Source organism: Callorhinus ursinus, unplaced genomic scaffold (assembly GCF_003265705.2).
Source record: "Callorhinus ursinus isolate GAN/ISIS: 27379988/994484 unplaced genomic scaffold, GSC_fseal_2.0 scaffold4, whole genome shotgun sequence".
In the NCBI taxonomy this organism is placed as follows: Eukaryota; Metazoa; Chordata; class Mammalia; order Carnivora; family Otariidae; genus Callorhinus; species Callorhinus ursinus.
Genome location: NW_027397066.1, coordinates 68445125 through 68458053, shown reverse-complemented (window position 1 = coordinate 68458053; position 12929 = coordinate 68445125). Strand labels below are relative to the sequence as shown.

Below are 12929 nucleotides of genomic sequence, written 5' to 3'. Positions count from 1 at the left end.
TTCAACTTATCTATAAACTAGCAGTGCTGGCCCTAATGACTTTAGAAGATAGTTTTCAAAATTTAGTACCATAATATATGCAAATGTTATGAATACTGCAAAGCGCATAGAAATATAAAATGCATATTTTATTTTTGGAAAACTCAATCTTGATTAGTAGGCAGATGACATTCAAACTGTGCCTTTTTTTTTAAAAGCAAGGTTAGGAACATAGATGTGCGTTTTTTTTTTTTTTTTGGTGGACATGAAGTTAGTTCTAGTCCTCTCTTTCCACTTGATGATACTCTTCTGGGGTCACTGATGTACTGTTACTCAGACTACAGAACTAGGACAAGCTTTGAGGAATGGCCAGTGATGTGCCTGGCTTGGCTTATCTTGAGAATACTTGGTCCTGGCCAGGACGGCATCCCATTCCCCAATTCAGAATTAGAGTGCTGTGGGCTCCCCAAGTTTATTCCCCAACAGTGTCTGGTCAGGCGTTCTCACTCACCTCAGAAATAAATCCCCAGGGTCTCTGTACTTTTCCTTTATGTTGCCCAAAGCTACACTGTCAGAACCTCTGAGCCTGCTCTCAAACCTCAGCCCTTCTCTACTCACTTCTTTACTCCCAGCTCATCTCTGAGTGTAGCTCTTAGCATTTATTACTTTCCACATCCAACCTTGAATTTGTTTTTTCTGGGAATTTTTGTTTTAGGATAGAGGTGGTTTTTCTTAAAGTATAATTTAAAATTAACTAAATACTTCTTAAGATGATTTATTCAGTTCTTGTTAACATGGGGAATTTAATTATTTTTCACTGTCTCTTAATCAGGAGTAAGAACATTTGTCCCTAAGCCTGTTGCCACTACTTTGCAGTACATTGGCGGAGCGGCAGCCATCCTGGGCCTGGTGGCCATGGCTTCTGATGTGGAAGGGCTCTATGCAGCAGTCAAGGCCCTGGTTTGTGTGGTCAAGAGTAACCCACTAGCCAGCAAAGAAATGGAAAGAATCAAGGGCTACCAGGTTTGTTACCGTGAAGTTTCACCTTCACTTCTCTTGGCGTTTAAAAAAAACCAAACCAAACAAAAACAACAACTTCTAATTTTCATTGTTCATATTTTTTCCAACTCTGGAAGAATTATTTCATCCAAGTAAACTTTAAAGGTCACTAGTTTTTAGTAAAAGTAATGTATTTCAGGTGAGATTATGAATTGTTTATTTTGGCTCAAACTTTTTATCCTATCTCATCAAATCTCCCTTCTTAAGCTCTTAAATTAGGCTATGTTATTTCAGTTATTCAGTGATTTCAGATATATTTGCTACTTTGGAGTTATTTTTCTCTATGGACATAATAAGAGTGAAATGAAATAAGGTCACATTGCCAGCTACTCTAGAGGCTGCCAAATCGGTGATAGATCCAGAGCTTTCCTCACTTTCCTTGTCTCTCCCCTCCACACCCGGTCATCTTTTACCACCCAATCCCCACTTACCTCGGGGATGTGAGAGCCACTATATAATACCTGTGCCATTGCTAATCCTGAAAACTCATTTGGGATTAAAAATAGGCAGTGTTCATGTATCCGCAACCTACTAGGTTTAGGCAGAAAGTTATTTGTCAGAAGAGAAACAAGTATGTGGAGCAAGATTAAATCCCTTGTAGATGAAGTATAAATGCCTTCTCTTATATTCGCTTCATTGGTAGTGAATAAACGTTTTACTATACTGTTTTCTGTAGATTTAATCACACTATTTTGGTAAGTGTTATTTTACAAAACTGTCAAAATGGTTATTGTGGCATTGCTTACATTTCGTGAAAATACACAAACCCTCTAAATGTTCCAACAATATGAGAATGACTGATAATTCTATAACCGTTCCAGAGAACATCATTCAAGCTTTTCATATTGTAATTATGGAGACTATGGTGCAAAAGAAAAATCTTTGTAATAAAATGTTATGTGGAGAAAAAGTAAAAAATTATATGCACATGATGACAACAAATTAAATATATGTGAATTGAAAGGGTTTATGTAGAAGATATTTTAATGATAGAGTGATGGGATTACCCTGGTTTTCAGATTTTCTCTAATGTTATATTATCAGAATAAAAATTTAGAAATCAGCTTTCTGGCTCAGGAGTTGCTTTACACAGAGCTCTCCCGTGTGTGTGTGTGTGTGTGTGTGTGTGTGTGTGTGAGAGAGAGAGAGAGAGAGAGAGAGATATGATTGATCAATGGACATGTGGTGTATTGCTTTCTTTTAGTTGCTGGCGATGCTGCTTAAGAAGAAACGTTCCCTCCTTAACAGCCACATTCTCCATTTAACGTTTTCCTTGGTGGGAACTGTTGATAGTGGACATGAGACCTCCATTATTCCAAATTCCACTGCGTTCCAGGATCTACTTTGTGATTTTGAAGTATGTATATGAACACTAACTGGCAATATACAGTCAGTGAATTCGTTTCTTATTCTGTGTGTTGATAGAGTTAACTTTGATTAAACAATTTTTGTCTCTAGGATGTGTTTAAATTTTATAATTTTATGATGCTCCTATTAATGTCATTAGTAAAGTACAAAAAATAGGGTAGTGATGGGGTTTCTTCTGCCCAAGGATATTCCAGTTTACAAGAGTGTAGAAGTGAAATGGTGTAAGGCATTTCTCTAACTATAGCTAATTTGCTCCTTCCTCTGGCATTGCAAGAGGCAAACATATTTTCATCAAATAATTCTAATAGAAATTTTTCCTCCATAAATATGAGCTATATTACACCTGAAATTTTGGTTAATAGGAAGTAGCTGCATAGTAAGCTATCATTTATTTTGTCTAAATAATAAGGTACCACTGAATCTCACATACCCCTTTTCCATTTAACTTCCCATTCACAGTACTTTGCGTACTCATCACTATATACTTTACACACGCACACATACACACTATATGCTTTCTATCTGTATATGTCTCCCCTGTGGGGCTGTTGGTGTCATGGGTGCAGAGGTCATGTCTTCGTCTGTATCCCTACCACCCAGAATGGTACCTAATACTATGTGTTCGCTGGCTATAATGTCTAGGCCGCAGCTCTTCTTCCTCATGACTACTGTAAGCTCTGTCTCCTCAGTTATTTTGAATCCCTAACAAACAGGCTTTATGCTCTAATTGCTCTCCTGGAACTTTATTTGAAAGCATATTAGCCGCCTGGCTCATAGTCTTCAGTACCCACAGCTCGGGAGCAGATGCTGCAGTGTCTCCCTCCTTTTTTTTTGGTTAAGATTTTATTTATTTTTTTGAGAGAGAGAAAGATGAGCAGGGAGTAGGGGCTGAGGGAGAGGGAGAAGCAGACTCCCCACTGAGCAGGGAGCCCAACGCAGGACCCTGGGGTCGTGACCTGAGCCGAAGGCAGATACTTAACCGACTGAGCCACCCAGGCGCCCCAGTGTCTCCCTCTTTCTGCAGCTCCTGACTTGTCTTGCTAGCCTTCAGGCGGCAGTGTCCTGCCTCCTATATCTTTCTTACTACTTTCCCCATAATTTTCTGGTTCTGAAATTTTCATTATTTTTACATAAAAGTGTCCTATTTCTTTATCTTTTCTTACGGTTTTCTTTCCTTTAGGTTCTACCTCATCCTACAGCCTCATCTCTACAAAGTTGAGCCCCAAATCTGATCTCTAGCTTGACATCTGAATTCCACACTTAGTTCTCATCTCTTGCTCAACATTTCTGGGTTTTTTTGTTTTGTTTTGTTCTTTTAAGATTTTATGTATTTGACAGAGAGGCAGTGAGAGCGGGAACACAAGCAGGGGGAGTGGGAGAGGGAGACGCAGGCCTCCCGCGGAGCAGGGAGCCCAACACAGGGCTCGATCCCAGGACCCTGGGATCATGACCTGAGCTAAAGGCAGATGCTTAAGGACTGAGCCACCCAGGCGCCCCAACATTTCCGTTTTTATGTCCCAGCAACACCTAAACTGAACTTAACATCCTTCCCCAAATTAGTTCTTCCTTCTATTTCTATTAATAACACCACCATTTCCCTAGTCACTGAGGCTTGAAAAATCAACTTTCTTCTTCCCTGTTTATAAAGTCTGAAATTAAGTCCTATAGACTGTACTTCCATATTTCCTGTAATTGACCTTGTTTCTACTTTTACATCCTAGCCCAAGCTCCAATCATCTTCTCTTACCTATTAGGATAACTGTCGCTTTTTTCCACCTTTCCTCAACCTATCCATAGATCTTTTGACATTCTTTCTAAGGCATAATCATACTAATCATTCACAACTTCCAGTGATTTCCCTTCCAACACAATAAAGTATTCATTTCTCAACCTGATATTCAAAATTGTAATATGCAAACCTCTCATTCTTTTAGAAAATACCTGTTGAGCGTCTTTGAGCCAGGCATTGTGTTAGGTGCTAATGATGTGAAAATAAAAGAGTCCTTGCCTCAAGGCGTTTAATCCATTAGAAGAGAAGAACAAATGAATAGACCATTAAAAACTTGTGAAAGCACGTAGGTAGAAGTATGTAGAGAGAATTATGGGAGTACTAAGGAGACCTACTTAATCAAGCCTGGCTTTGTTTTCATCTGGAAATGGAAACGTTTAAATCATGGGTTATCTTTAGTTTCAGGTGTCTGATTAAAATCTAATACACAATCATCAGAAATTTAGTTGCTGGACAAATTTTGGCTTCATTTTAAATTACCTTGCTCACTTTATGGCATTATATAGCATCCCTAATTACTGCAAACCATAATTGTCTCTAAATACTTTTAATTCAACCTTATTTTTCAAACAGCACTTGACAGATATAAGTAAGGTAATGGTAATAGAATTACAGGCATTTTTTTTTTTAGTAGTTCGAGAATTTATAATATACATCTATAACAATTCAGTCTGTCTTCAAAGTATACCACTTTACACATAGTGTAAAAACCTTACAAAGATATACTTCGATTTCTTCCATCCTGTCCTTCATGCTGTTAGTGTCCAACATTTTATTTATTTATTTATTTAAAAGATTTATATTTACTTATTTAACAGAGATAGAGAGCACAAGTAGGCAGAGCGGCAGGCAGAGGGAGAGGGAGAAGCAGGCTCTCCGTCAGGCAGGGAGCCCGACGCGGGGCTCGATCCCAGGACCTTGGGACCATGACCTGAGCCGAAGGCAGACGCCCAGGAGCCCCCGCCTTTTTTTTTTTCCCCAACATTTTATTTCTATATATTTATGATCTCCACAGTACTTTCTATATTATTTTTGCTTAAATAGTTATCTTTGAAAAGACAATATTAAAAATTCTTTTATACTTACCCACATATATAATACTCATGCCATTGTTATTCCTTTGTGTAGATCCAGATTTCCATCTTATTCTTCTAACTTGAAGAACTTCCTGTAACATTTTTCATAGTGCCTGTCTGCTAGCCTTAAATTCTCCCATATGAGAAAGTCTTTATTTTTTCTCTTTTGAAGGGTATTTTTATATAGAATAGAATTCTAGTTGACTTTTTAAAATTCTTTCTAATGCCTTAAAGATGTCCGTCATTCCATTGTCTTTTCTATGTTTCTTCTGCTTGGGGTTTGTTGATTTTTCTAGATCTGTGAATTTTTCATTTTTATCAAATTGGAGAATTTTTAGCCATTATTTCTACAGCTATTTTTCCTGGTGCTCTCCCTCAACCTTTTCTGGACTCTAGGTATACGAGTCTTAGATTGCTTGATATTTTCCCACAACTCACTGATGCTGTATCTAGTGATTTTTAGTTCTTTTCTCATGCTTGATTTTGAATAGTTCCATTGTTGTGTCTTCAGGCTCACTGAATTATTTTCTGCAGTGTTCATTCTGCTGTTAGTCCTATCAAGTGTAGTTTTCATTTGAAATACTTTACCTTTCCTCTGTGGAAGTTTATTTTGGATCTTTGATCACTTTCTATTTCTCCTCCTCATGTTCATATTTTTGGTTACATTCTTTAACATATGGAGCATTTTTTTTTAAAGATTTATTTATTTAAAGGTTTGTTTGTTTATTTATTTTAAGAGAGCATGAGTGGGGGGAGAGGGAGAGGAAGAGAAATCCTTAAGCTGACTCTCTGCTGAGCACGGAGCCTGATGTGGGGCTCTGTCCCAGGACCCTGAGACCATGACCTGAGCCAAAATCAGTGGTCTCCCACCTAACCGACTAAGCCATGTAGGCGCTCCTGGAGCATATTTTTGATAGATTTTTGAAAGTCCTGATAATTCTATCACTTCTGTTGTTTCTGGGCTACATATAATAATTGATTTTTTACCTCCTTATGGATCATATTTTCCTTTTTCTTTGCATGCTTGGTAATTTTTGGTAGTATGCTGAATTTTACGTTGTTAAGTGCTAGATTTTGTTGTATTCCTTTACAGAAGTATTGAACTTTGCTGTGGTATTGTAGTTATCTTTTCGAGGCACACTTTTAATATTTGTTAGGGTGGACCTAGAGTAACCTTTAGCACAAATTTAGCCCCACTACTCAGGTATTTCACTTCCTGGGCCTCTACCCAACTCCCTGTGTATTAAGAAGTCTGCATGCTCTTTGGTGGGAGTGCAAACTAGTCTCAGACCTTTGTAAGTTCCAAGAATTGTTTGGTGTACTCTTCTGCAGTGATTGATTCCAATTTTGGACCCCATATGAGATTCCAGTCACTCAGTCTTTGCCTTCGGGATGCAGCATTCAGTATTCATTCTATTCCATATGCTATGTTCAGTATTCAATAGTAAAAGTCAGTCCTTGATTTCCAGGTAAGTTTTCTATACATTTTCCCTTCCCAGTTGTTTACTCTAGGAGGGTAATTTCCATAGCAATTACTCTTTTATAAACAGAACCAGAAGTCTTACATACAAGCAGTTTTAAAAGGCTTCACCCTATATTATATTCAGTTAATTATATAGGTGAAATAAGTTCTGTGTGCTGCATTTATGTTTGTTGGATAATCATTTGGGGTATTTTTTAACCCTAAATGTACCACTATTCTTTATTTTTACTGTAGGTTTGGCTCCATGCACCGTATGAACTTCATCTTTCCTTATTTGAACACTTTATTGAACTGCTCACTGAGTCCAGGTATTAGTTAATATCTATGCAGTTAACTGTTCAATTATAGAAGAGATAATAGCATGGCCTTTATAAAGTCTTCTTTTTCTTACAGTGAAGCTTCAAAGAATGCCAAATTAATGAGGGAATTCCAGCTGATCCCCAAATTGCTACTAACTCTTCGAGATATGTCTTTATCCCAACCTACCATTGCTGCTATTAGTAATGTGCTGAGCTTCTTACTACAAGGTTTTCCCAATAGCAATGATCTGCTCAGGTAGTGAAAACTTCTGTTATCTGTTTATTCACTAAAAGTACCAATGAGGTTAAAGTGAATGAGATGAATATAATTGATTCTTATGCCTGTGTAATACCTGTAATGTTAGTATTCAGGATATTTGTAAGGCACAAAAAATATGCATGTCTCAGTATCTTGTCTTTATACAGCAAAACCAGTTGTTGCCACTAGTGAATAAGAAAATATGTAGAACTGAGCCCAACAAGATTTTTGTCCTAGACATAAAAGTGTTCAGTATAGGAATTCTCGGTTCATCTTCCCTGAGCCCTGCTACTTCTCAAGTATATGTGCCCAAGCATGTGTGCGCGCACATACACACACCCCCTATTGTGGGTATGCCATCTCTTTTATGTATTTATTTTCAATCACCCAAAAAGGTGTTGTATATTCAACCTTTTGTATGATTGATTATTTTGCTGCTAACGAGAAGTGGCTGAAGGCATATTTATGGATTGTCTGTAGAAAAATATCTACATGGTAATTCCCATCTTAACTGGAAATGGAAGGAAAACGCTCCTTAACCAAAGTATTTTCCCAGTAGAGAATTGGTTAAACTCAATTTGACCACTTTTCCTGTAATCTCCCAGGTATCACAGGTGAAATCACACTGAGTAGAATATACCTTGTAGGCTAATCTCTAATCTGTGTAGCATGTAAATCACTCAGTTCTATGTTCATTTACCCTGAAGACATTTTTGTAACGTGGCAACAGATTTAAAACTGGAGTTTAAAAATTATTTTGGAGATTAGTGTTCGTTATTTAACAGTATTTGTTTAAAACTTATTCTGGAACTAATAATGATCACTTTGTTAAAATTATCACTGACACCTATCAAGTTTTTTGTTTTTTAAGAAAACTAAAACCCAGAGGTGTTAAGCTACTTGTCTCAGGTTATAAGATTAAACACTGATAGAGCCAGGATTTTAACATTACCTGTGTTTCCAAAACCCAATTTCTTCATTACTAGGCTACATATAGATAATGTTAGGACATTTTGATTTGGATCACACTGGTTCTTAAAACTATATTAAAGGACTCATATTTCTGGAGAAATATTTTGCCCTATGTTTTAAAACATTGTAACATATAACGTTAATTGCAATGGTCAAGGGGTAGTAAAATAAATACAGTCACCTGGCGGCGTCACGGTAAAAAATTAGTTAAAACAAGAAGTACTATTTTTTTCGTTTCTTTGTGTTTTACTTCTTTTTTTTGTTTGTTTGTTTGGTTTGGGGAAAGAGAAACCTGAAATCTGTAACTTTTTTCTTGTATTTAAAGGTTTGGCCAGTTTATTTCTTCTACTTTACCGACATTTGCAGTTTGTGAGAAATTTGTAGTTATGGAAATAAACAATGAAGAGAAGCTTGATACTGGTGAGTCAAGAATGGAGCTTGAAAACTAATTACTATGCCCTGTTTTCTGGCACAATTTAGAATTATATGTGATGCTGTTATATTACTTCTCTCCTTACATTACTTTTCATGGTCTTTCACAGATGTATTTGTCTTAAGTCAAGCCTATACAGTATGCAGAAATACAGAATTACCTATGGAATTTAATAGGGTGTGAATTTTACTTAAAAACTAAAATCTTTCCTGGAGATGGGTAGAGAGATGGGTGAAGTAAGGAGGATTAAGAGTACACTTAACCTTGATGAGCACTGAGAACAATGTGTAGAATTGTTAATCATTGTACACCTGAAACCAGTAAAATACTGGATGTTAATTTTATGTAAATTTGAACACAGAAACTCTTAAAGCAGTAAAAAAAGAGAAGTCACAGGGATGAAAGGTACAGCATAGGGAATAAAGTCAGTGATATTATAATAGTGTTGTATAGTGACAGATGTAGCTACACATATGATTGGACATAGCAGAACATATATAGTTGTAAAATCACTGTGTAAAAAAATTAAAAATAGAATAAATTAATTAAATCTTTCCTATCATAGAGGATTCCTAGCAGTTTTCCTTTAAATAGCAAACTATTCTGTGATTTTTGAACATTGATTAATTTTTTAAAATACATCTTCAGAAACAGATACTTGCTATGATGAATTATATCTATATAACTTACTTTCATTTTCCTATTAAATATTTAGTAATCAGTGAGGGAAAAAGCATTTTACTAGAATCATTTTATGTAAGTATAAAATAAAAATAGTCTTATAAGTTTTCGGATTCTGGGCCCATGATAACCACTTTTTTTTTTTTTAAGGCTTATTTATTTATTTGAGAGAGAGAGAGACCATGAGCAGGGGGTGGAGCAGAAGGGGAGGGAGAGAGAATCTCAAGCAGACTCCCTGCTGAGAGTGCAGCCTGATGACATGGGGCTCAATCCCAGGACCCTGAGATCATGATCTGAGCTGAAATCAAAATTTGGATTCAGCTGACTGAGGCACCCAGGTGTCCCCACCTTTTTTTTTCCCCCCAAACTTTCTTCATTTGGTACATACTTTTCCCCCTCTTTTCTTTTTCCTTTGATATGTTCTAGGATAGGAGATTTGTTTGGAAAACATTGAAAGAACCTTTTAGATTGACTTGTAATTAAATTCACAATATCTTATATTTGTCAGCATTATTTACAGTATTATCCTGTTACTTTATTCCAAAATCATACCACGTAAATGACGTCCCTTGGGCCAGTGTTCACATGGACAGGAGGAGAAGTAATACTGTTAAATCAGTGCCTCACAAAGGTGTTCTCCATGTTGACTACACCATCTGGGGCACAGCCTCTCTGGTGCTTCATGAATAAGAATAGAAAGTGTTATAATCATGTTTTTCAAAAGAGAAGCTAAGATTTGGGAGCCTCGGTGATTTCCTGCAAATTATAGCAGAACATAAGGCTGCTTCTGACCACTCATCTACTGCCTACTCATTTGGAACAATGTTGATATTTCCTTGGTAAAGCAAATTAGCAGTGGATGAAAAGCATAAAGATAAAATCAATGTATAACACTTACTGAGTGCTTAATATCTGCCATGCGCTGTTTAAGTGCTTTTTATATTCTTGTAACAATCCTATGAAATAGGTATTATTGTTATCCTAGTTTTACAAGGGAAGAAACTAAGGCCCAGAAAGATTAAGTAAAAGGAATTTACCTGAGATCATGCTACTTGCATTTGAACCCAGGTAATCCAAACTAACATTGTAAGCTTTTTAACCACTATGTTTTACTACCATATGCAAGGATTATTTCTTAGCTCTCAATTAATTAATATAAGCCAAGTAAATAGGTATTAGCGAAAGTCCTTTAAAAAATCTCAGAAATATATAACGCTTATTTCAAATATAAAAAAGATGTAAGAAAAGTATTTCTCTAGTCTCCATATTTCTTGCTGGCTGTTGAATTCAGTTAGCACAACTAGTGTAAAATTTTCTTTGAGAAGAGCACAATAGTGGAGATGTATAAATTGCTAAGTTTTTCTGTTGATCTGGCAAGTTAATGAGACTAATATTCTCATCACTTCATTGCCATTTGAAATAATAAAGTCAGAAGTACATTACTGGTCTTGTTAGTATAGGACATTTGCTGTTTATTTGATATGGACTGAAGACTATTAACTATAATATCTAAAAAATTAAAACCATAGTTTTTTTTATTTGAAGTCATTTATACAGCATTCAGGATACACCTACAAAAAATGACTTGAATAATAATGCTGAATAGCAATATAATAGTGCAAACTAAAATAGCATAAAAGGGTAGTGCAGTGTGGAAGAAAACATCAGTCTGAGTGGGAAGAAAGAAGTTAAGCTAGAAATTCAGAGTTTATTGTTTTACGTTATATTTGAAAATTAGGGGAAGCAAAACTGACAGTGAGAAAACTAGACATAAGTCTAAGGAGAATTTTTCGTTTCTGTGTGGATCGCCATTTTACTGAAAAATAATTAAAAAGGAAGTAATTGAAGTAATCTTTATCTCAATTTACGTTGTATGGTATGTTTTTAATAAAGCAACTTATAAAATACTAGTCTTACCTCTTAGAAGAGAAGGGAATCTTGAGTTCCCCTTGGCAAGCTTGAAGCACCCTTCCCAGTGATTAAGGCACAAAATTAGCAGTTTAAAAGACAATGTTTAAAGGTAAAAAAAATCCCTTTCCCAAGCAAGTAAAAGCAAGTGACTGTGGTAAGTCAAAGTTTAGCCTGAGCTTCAATTCTAGAATAGAGGAAGGCATAGGGATTGTGACTTACAAAGCCATAGCCCATCATGTCAGGCCTGGACCTCGAACTCTGGGCCATGGATGCCCAGTCCTGTGTGCTTCCGGCACTATCCATTGAGAACCATAAGCTTTCTGTTTTCTTCCCTTTCTTTTCCAGTTGTGCATTTGTGTGCCTTTATCGCTCTTCTATGCTATTTAACTCTAAGTCTCCTTTATGTGTTACATTTATTGAATAGTTTATGCTTCCTATTTTTCATTTTTAAATCTGGTAAATTTAACTGTTTATATCCTTCAAAACGAAACTGGAAATTAAGGATTTGGATTGTTATTTTTATCCATGTGACTACTTTCACTCTATTGGTAGGGGGTAAATATTATGTAAGAAAGGTTTACAGCCTTTTATTACTTGTTTAGACAGTGTCAAATATAAATGAACAATTTTCAGGATTCTAAAGAGAAGTGAGTTAATGAACCATTTTGCTTGTCCACTTTAGTGGAAAGTACTCCTAGAGAAAATATTTTCTAAAAGATGTATTTTTCAGTGAGATTTCCTCGGACAGTGTTGTATATTTTATACTGTGTTATCTACTAAGGCAGTTTAATGTATATTTTTTCGTTGTAGGAACTGAAGAAGAGTTTGGAGGTCTTGTATCTGCTAATCTTATACTTTTGAGGAACAGACTTCTAGATATCTTGCTAAAACTAGTTTACACATCTAAAGAAAAGACAAGCATTAATTTGCAGTAAGTAAAATTTTCTTGGAATTGATGGTACCAGGTGCTATTACTAGTTAATTCATAGTAGAGAAAAGAAAGAATTACTATTGACTTTTAATAGATTTTTTGAACGCTGCAATTTATAGTATCTTGAGAACAAAACCTAGTCTTTTTTTTTCTTTTAAGATTTTATTTATTTATTTGACAGAGAGAGAGACAGCAAGAGAGGGACCACAAGCAGGAGGAGGGGGAGAGGGAGAAGCAGGCTTCCTGCGGAGCAGGGTCCCAGGACCCTGGGATCATGACCTGAGCTAAAGGCAGACTCTTAACAATTGAGCCACTCAGGCACTCCGAACAAAACCTAGTCTTACTTTTTTTTAATTTTGAGTCCTAATCTTTGAAATTAATGTTCTGTTTTTGTCTTCTTAATTCATCTGCCTTTTTAAATAGAGCTTGTGAAGAACTGGTCAGGACACTGGGTTTTGACTGGATTATGATGTTTATGGAAGAGCACTTGCATTCCACCACAGTTACGGCAGCCATGAGGATTCTTGCTGTGCTGCTGAGTAATCAGTCTATCCTCCTCAAGTTTAAGGAAGGACTCAGCGGTGGAGGGTGGCTGGAACAGACAGATTCTGTCTTAACTAATAAGATCGGAACTGTATTAGGTATGGGACTTAACAGCTGCTTTAAAATAAGCTCTCTTGTACTCTTGT

General features: G+C 36.2%; 1 protein-coding gene across 5 annotated transcripts in view; it reads left to right on the top strand.

Annotated features, from left to right (window-relative positions):
- Positions 1-12929, top strand: part of WDFY3 (WD repeat and FYVE domain containing 3) — a 237613-nt gene that overhangs the window by 147369 nt on the left and 77315 nt on the right. For all 5 annotated transcript variants that reach the window (XM_025887611.2, XM_073891880.1, XM_073891881.1 and 2 more), the window contains 7 exons: positions 812-1002; positions 2243-2395; positions 6989-7062; positions 7148-7309; positions 8610-8704; positions 12120-12240; positions 12664-12881. In XM_025887611.2, coding sequence (XP_025743396.1) covers positions 812-1002; positions 2243-2395; positions 6989-7062; positions 7148-7309; positions 8610-8704; positions 12120-12240; positions 12664-12881 — 1014 coding nt within the window. The remainder of the gene's footprint in view (positions 1-811; positions 1003-2242; positions 2396-6988; positions 7063-7147; positions 7310-8609; positions 8705-12119; positions 12241-12663; positions 12882-12929) is intronic.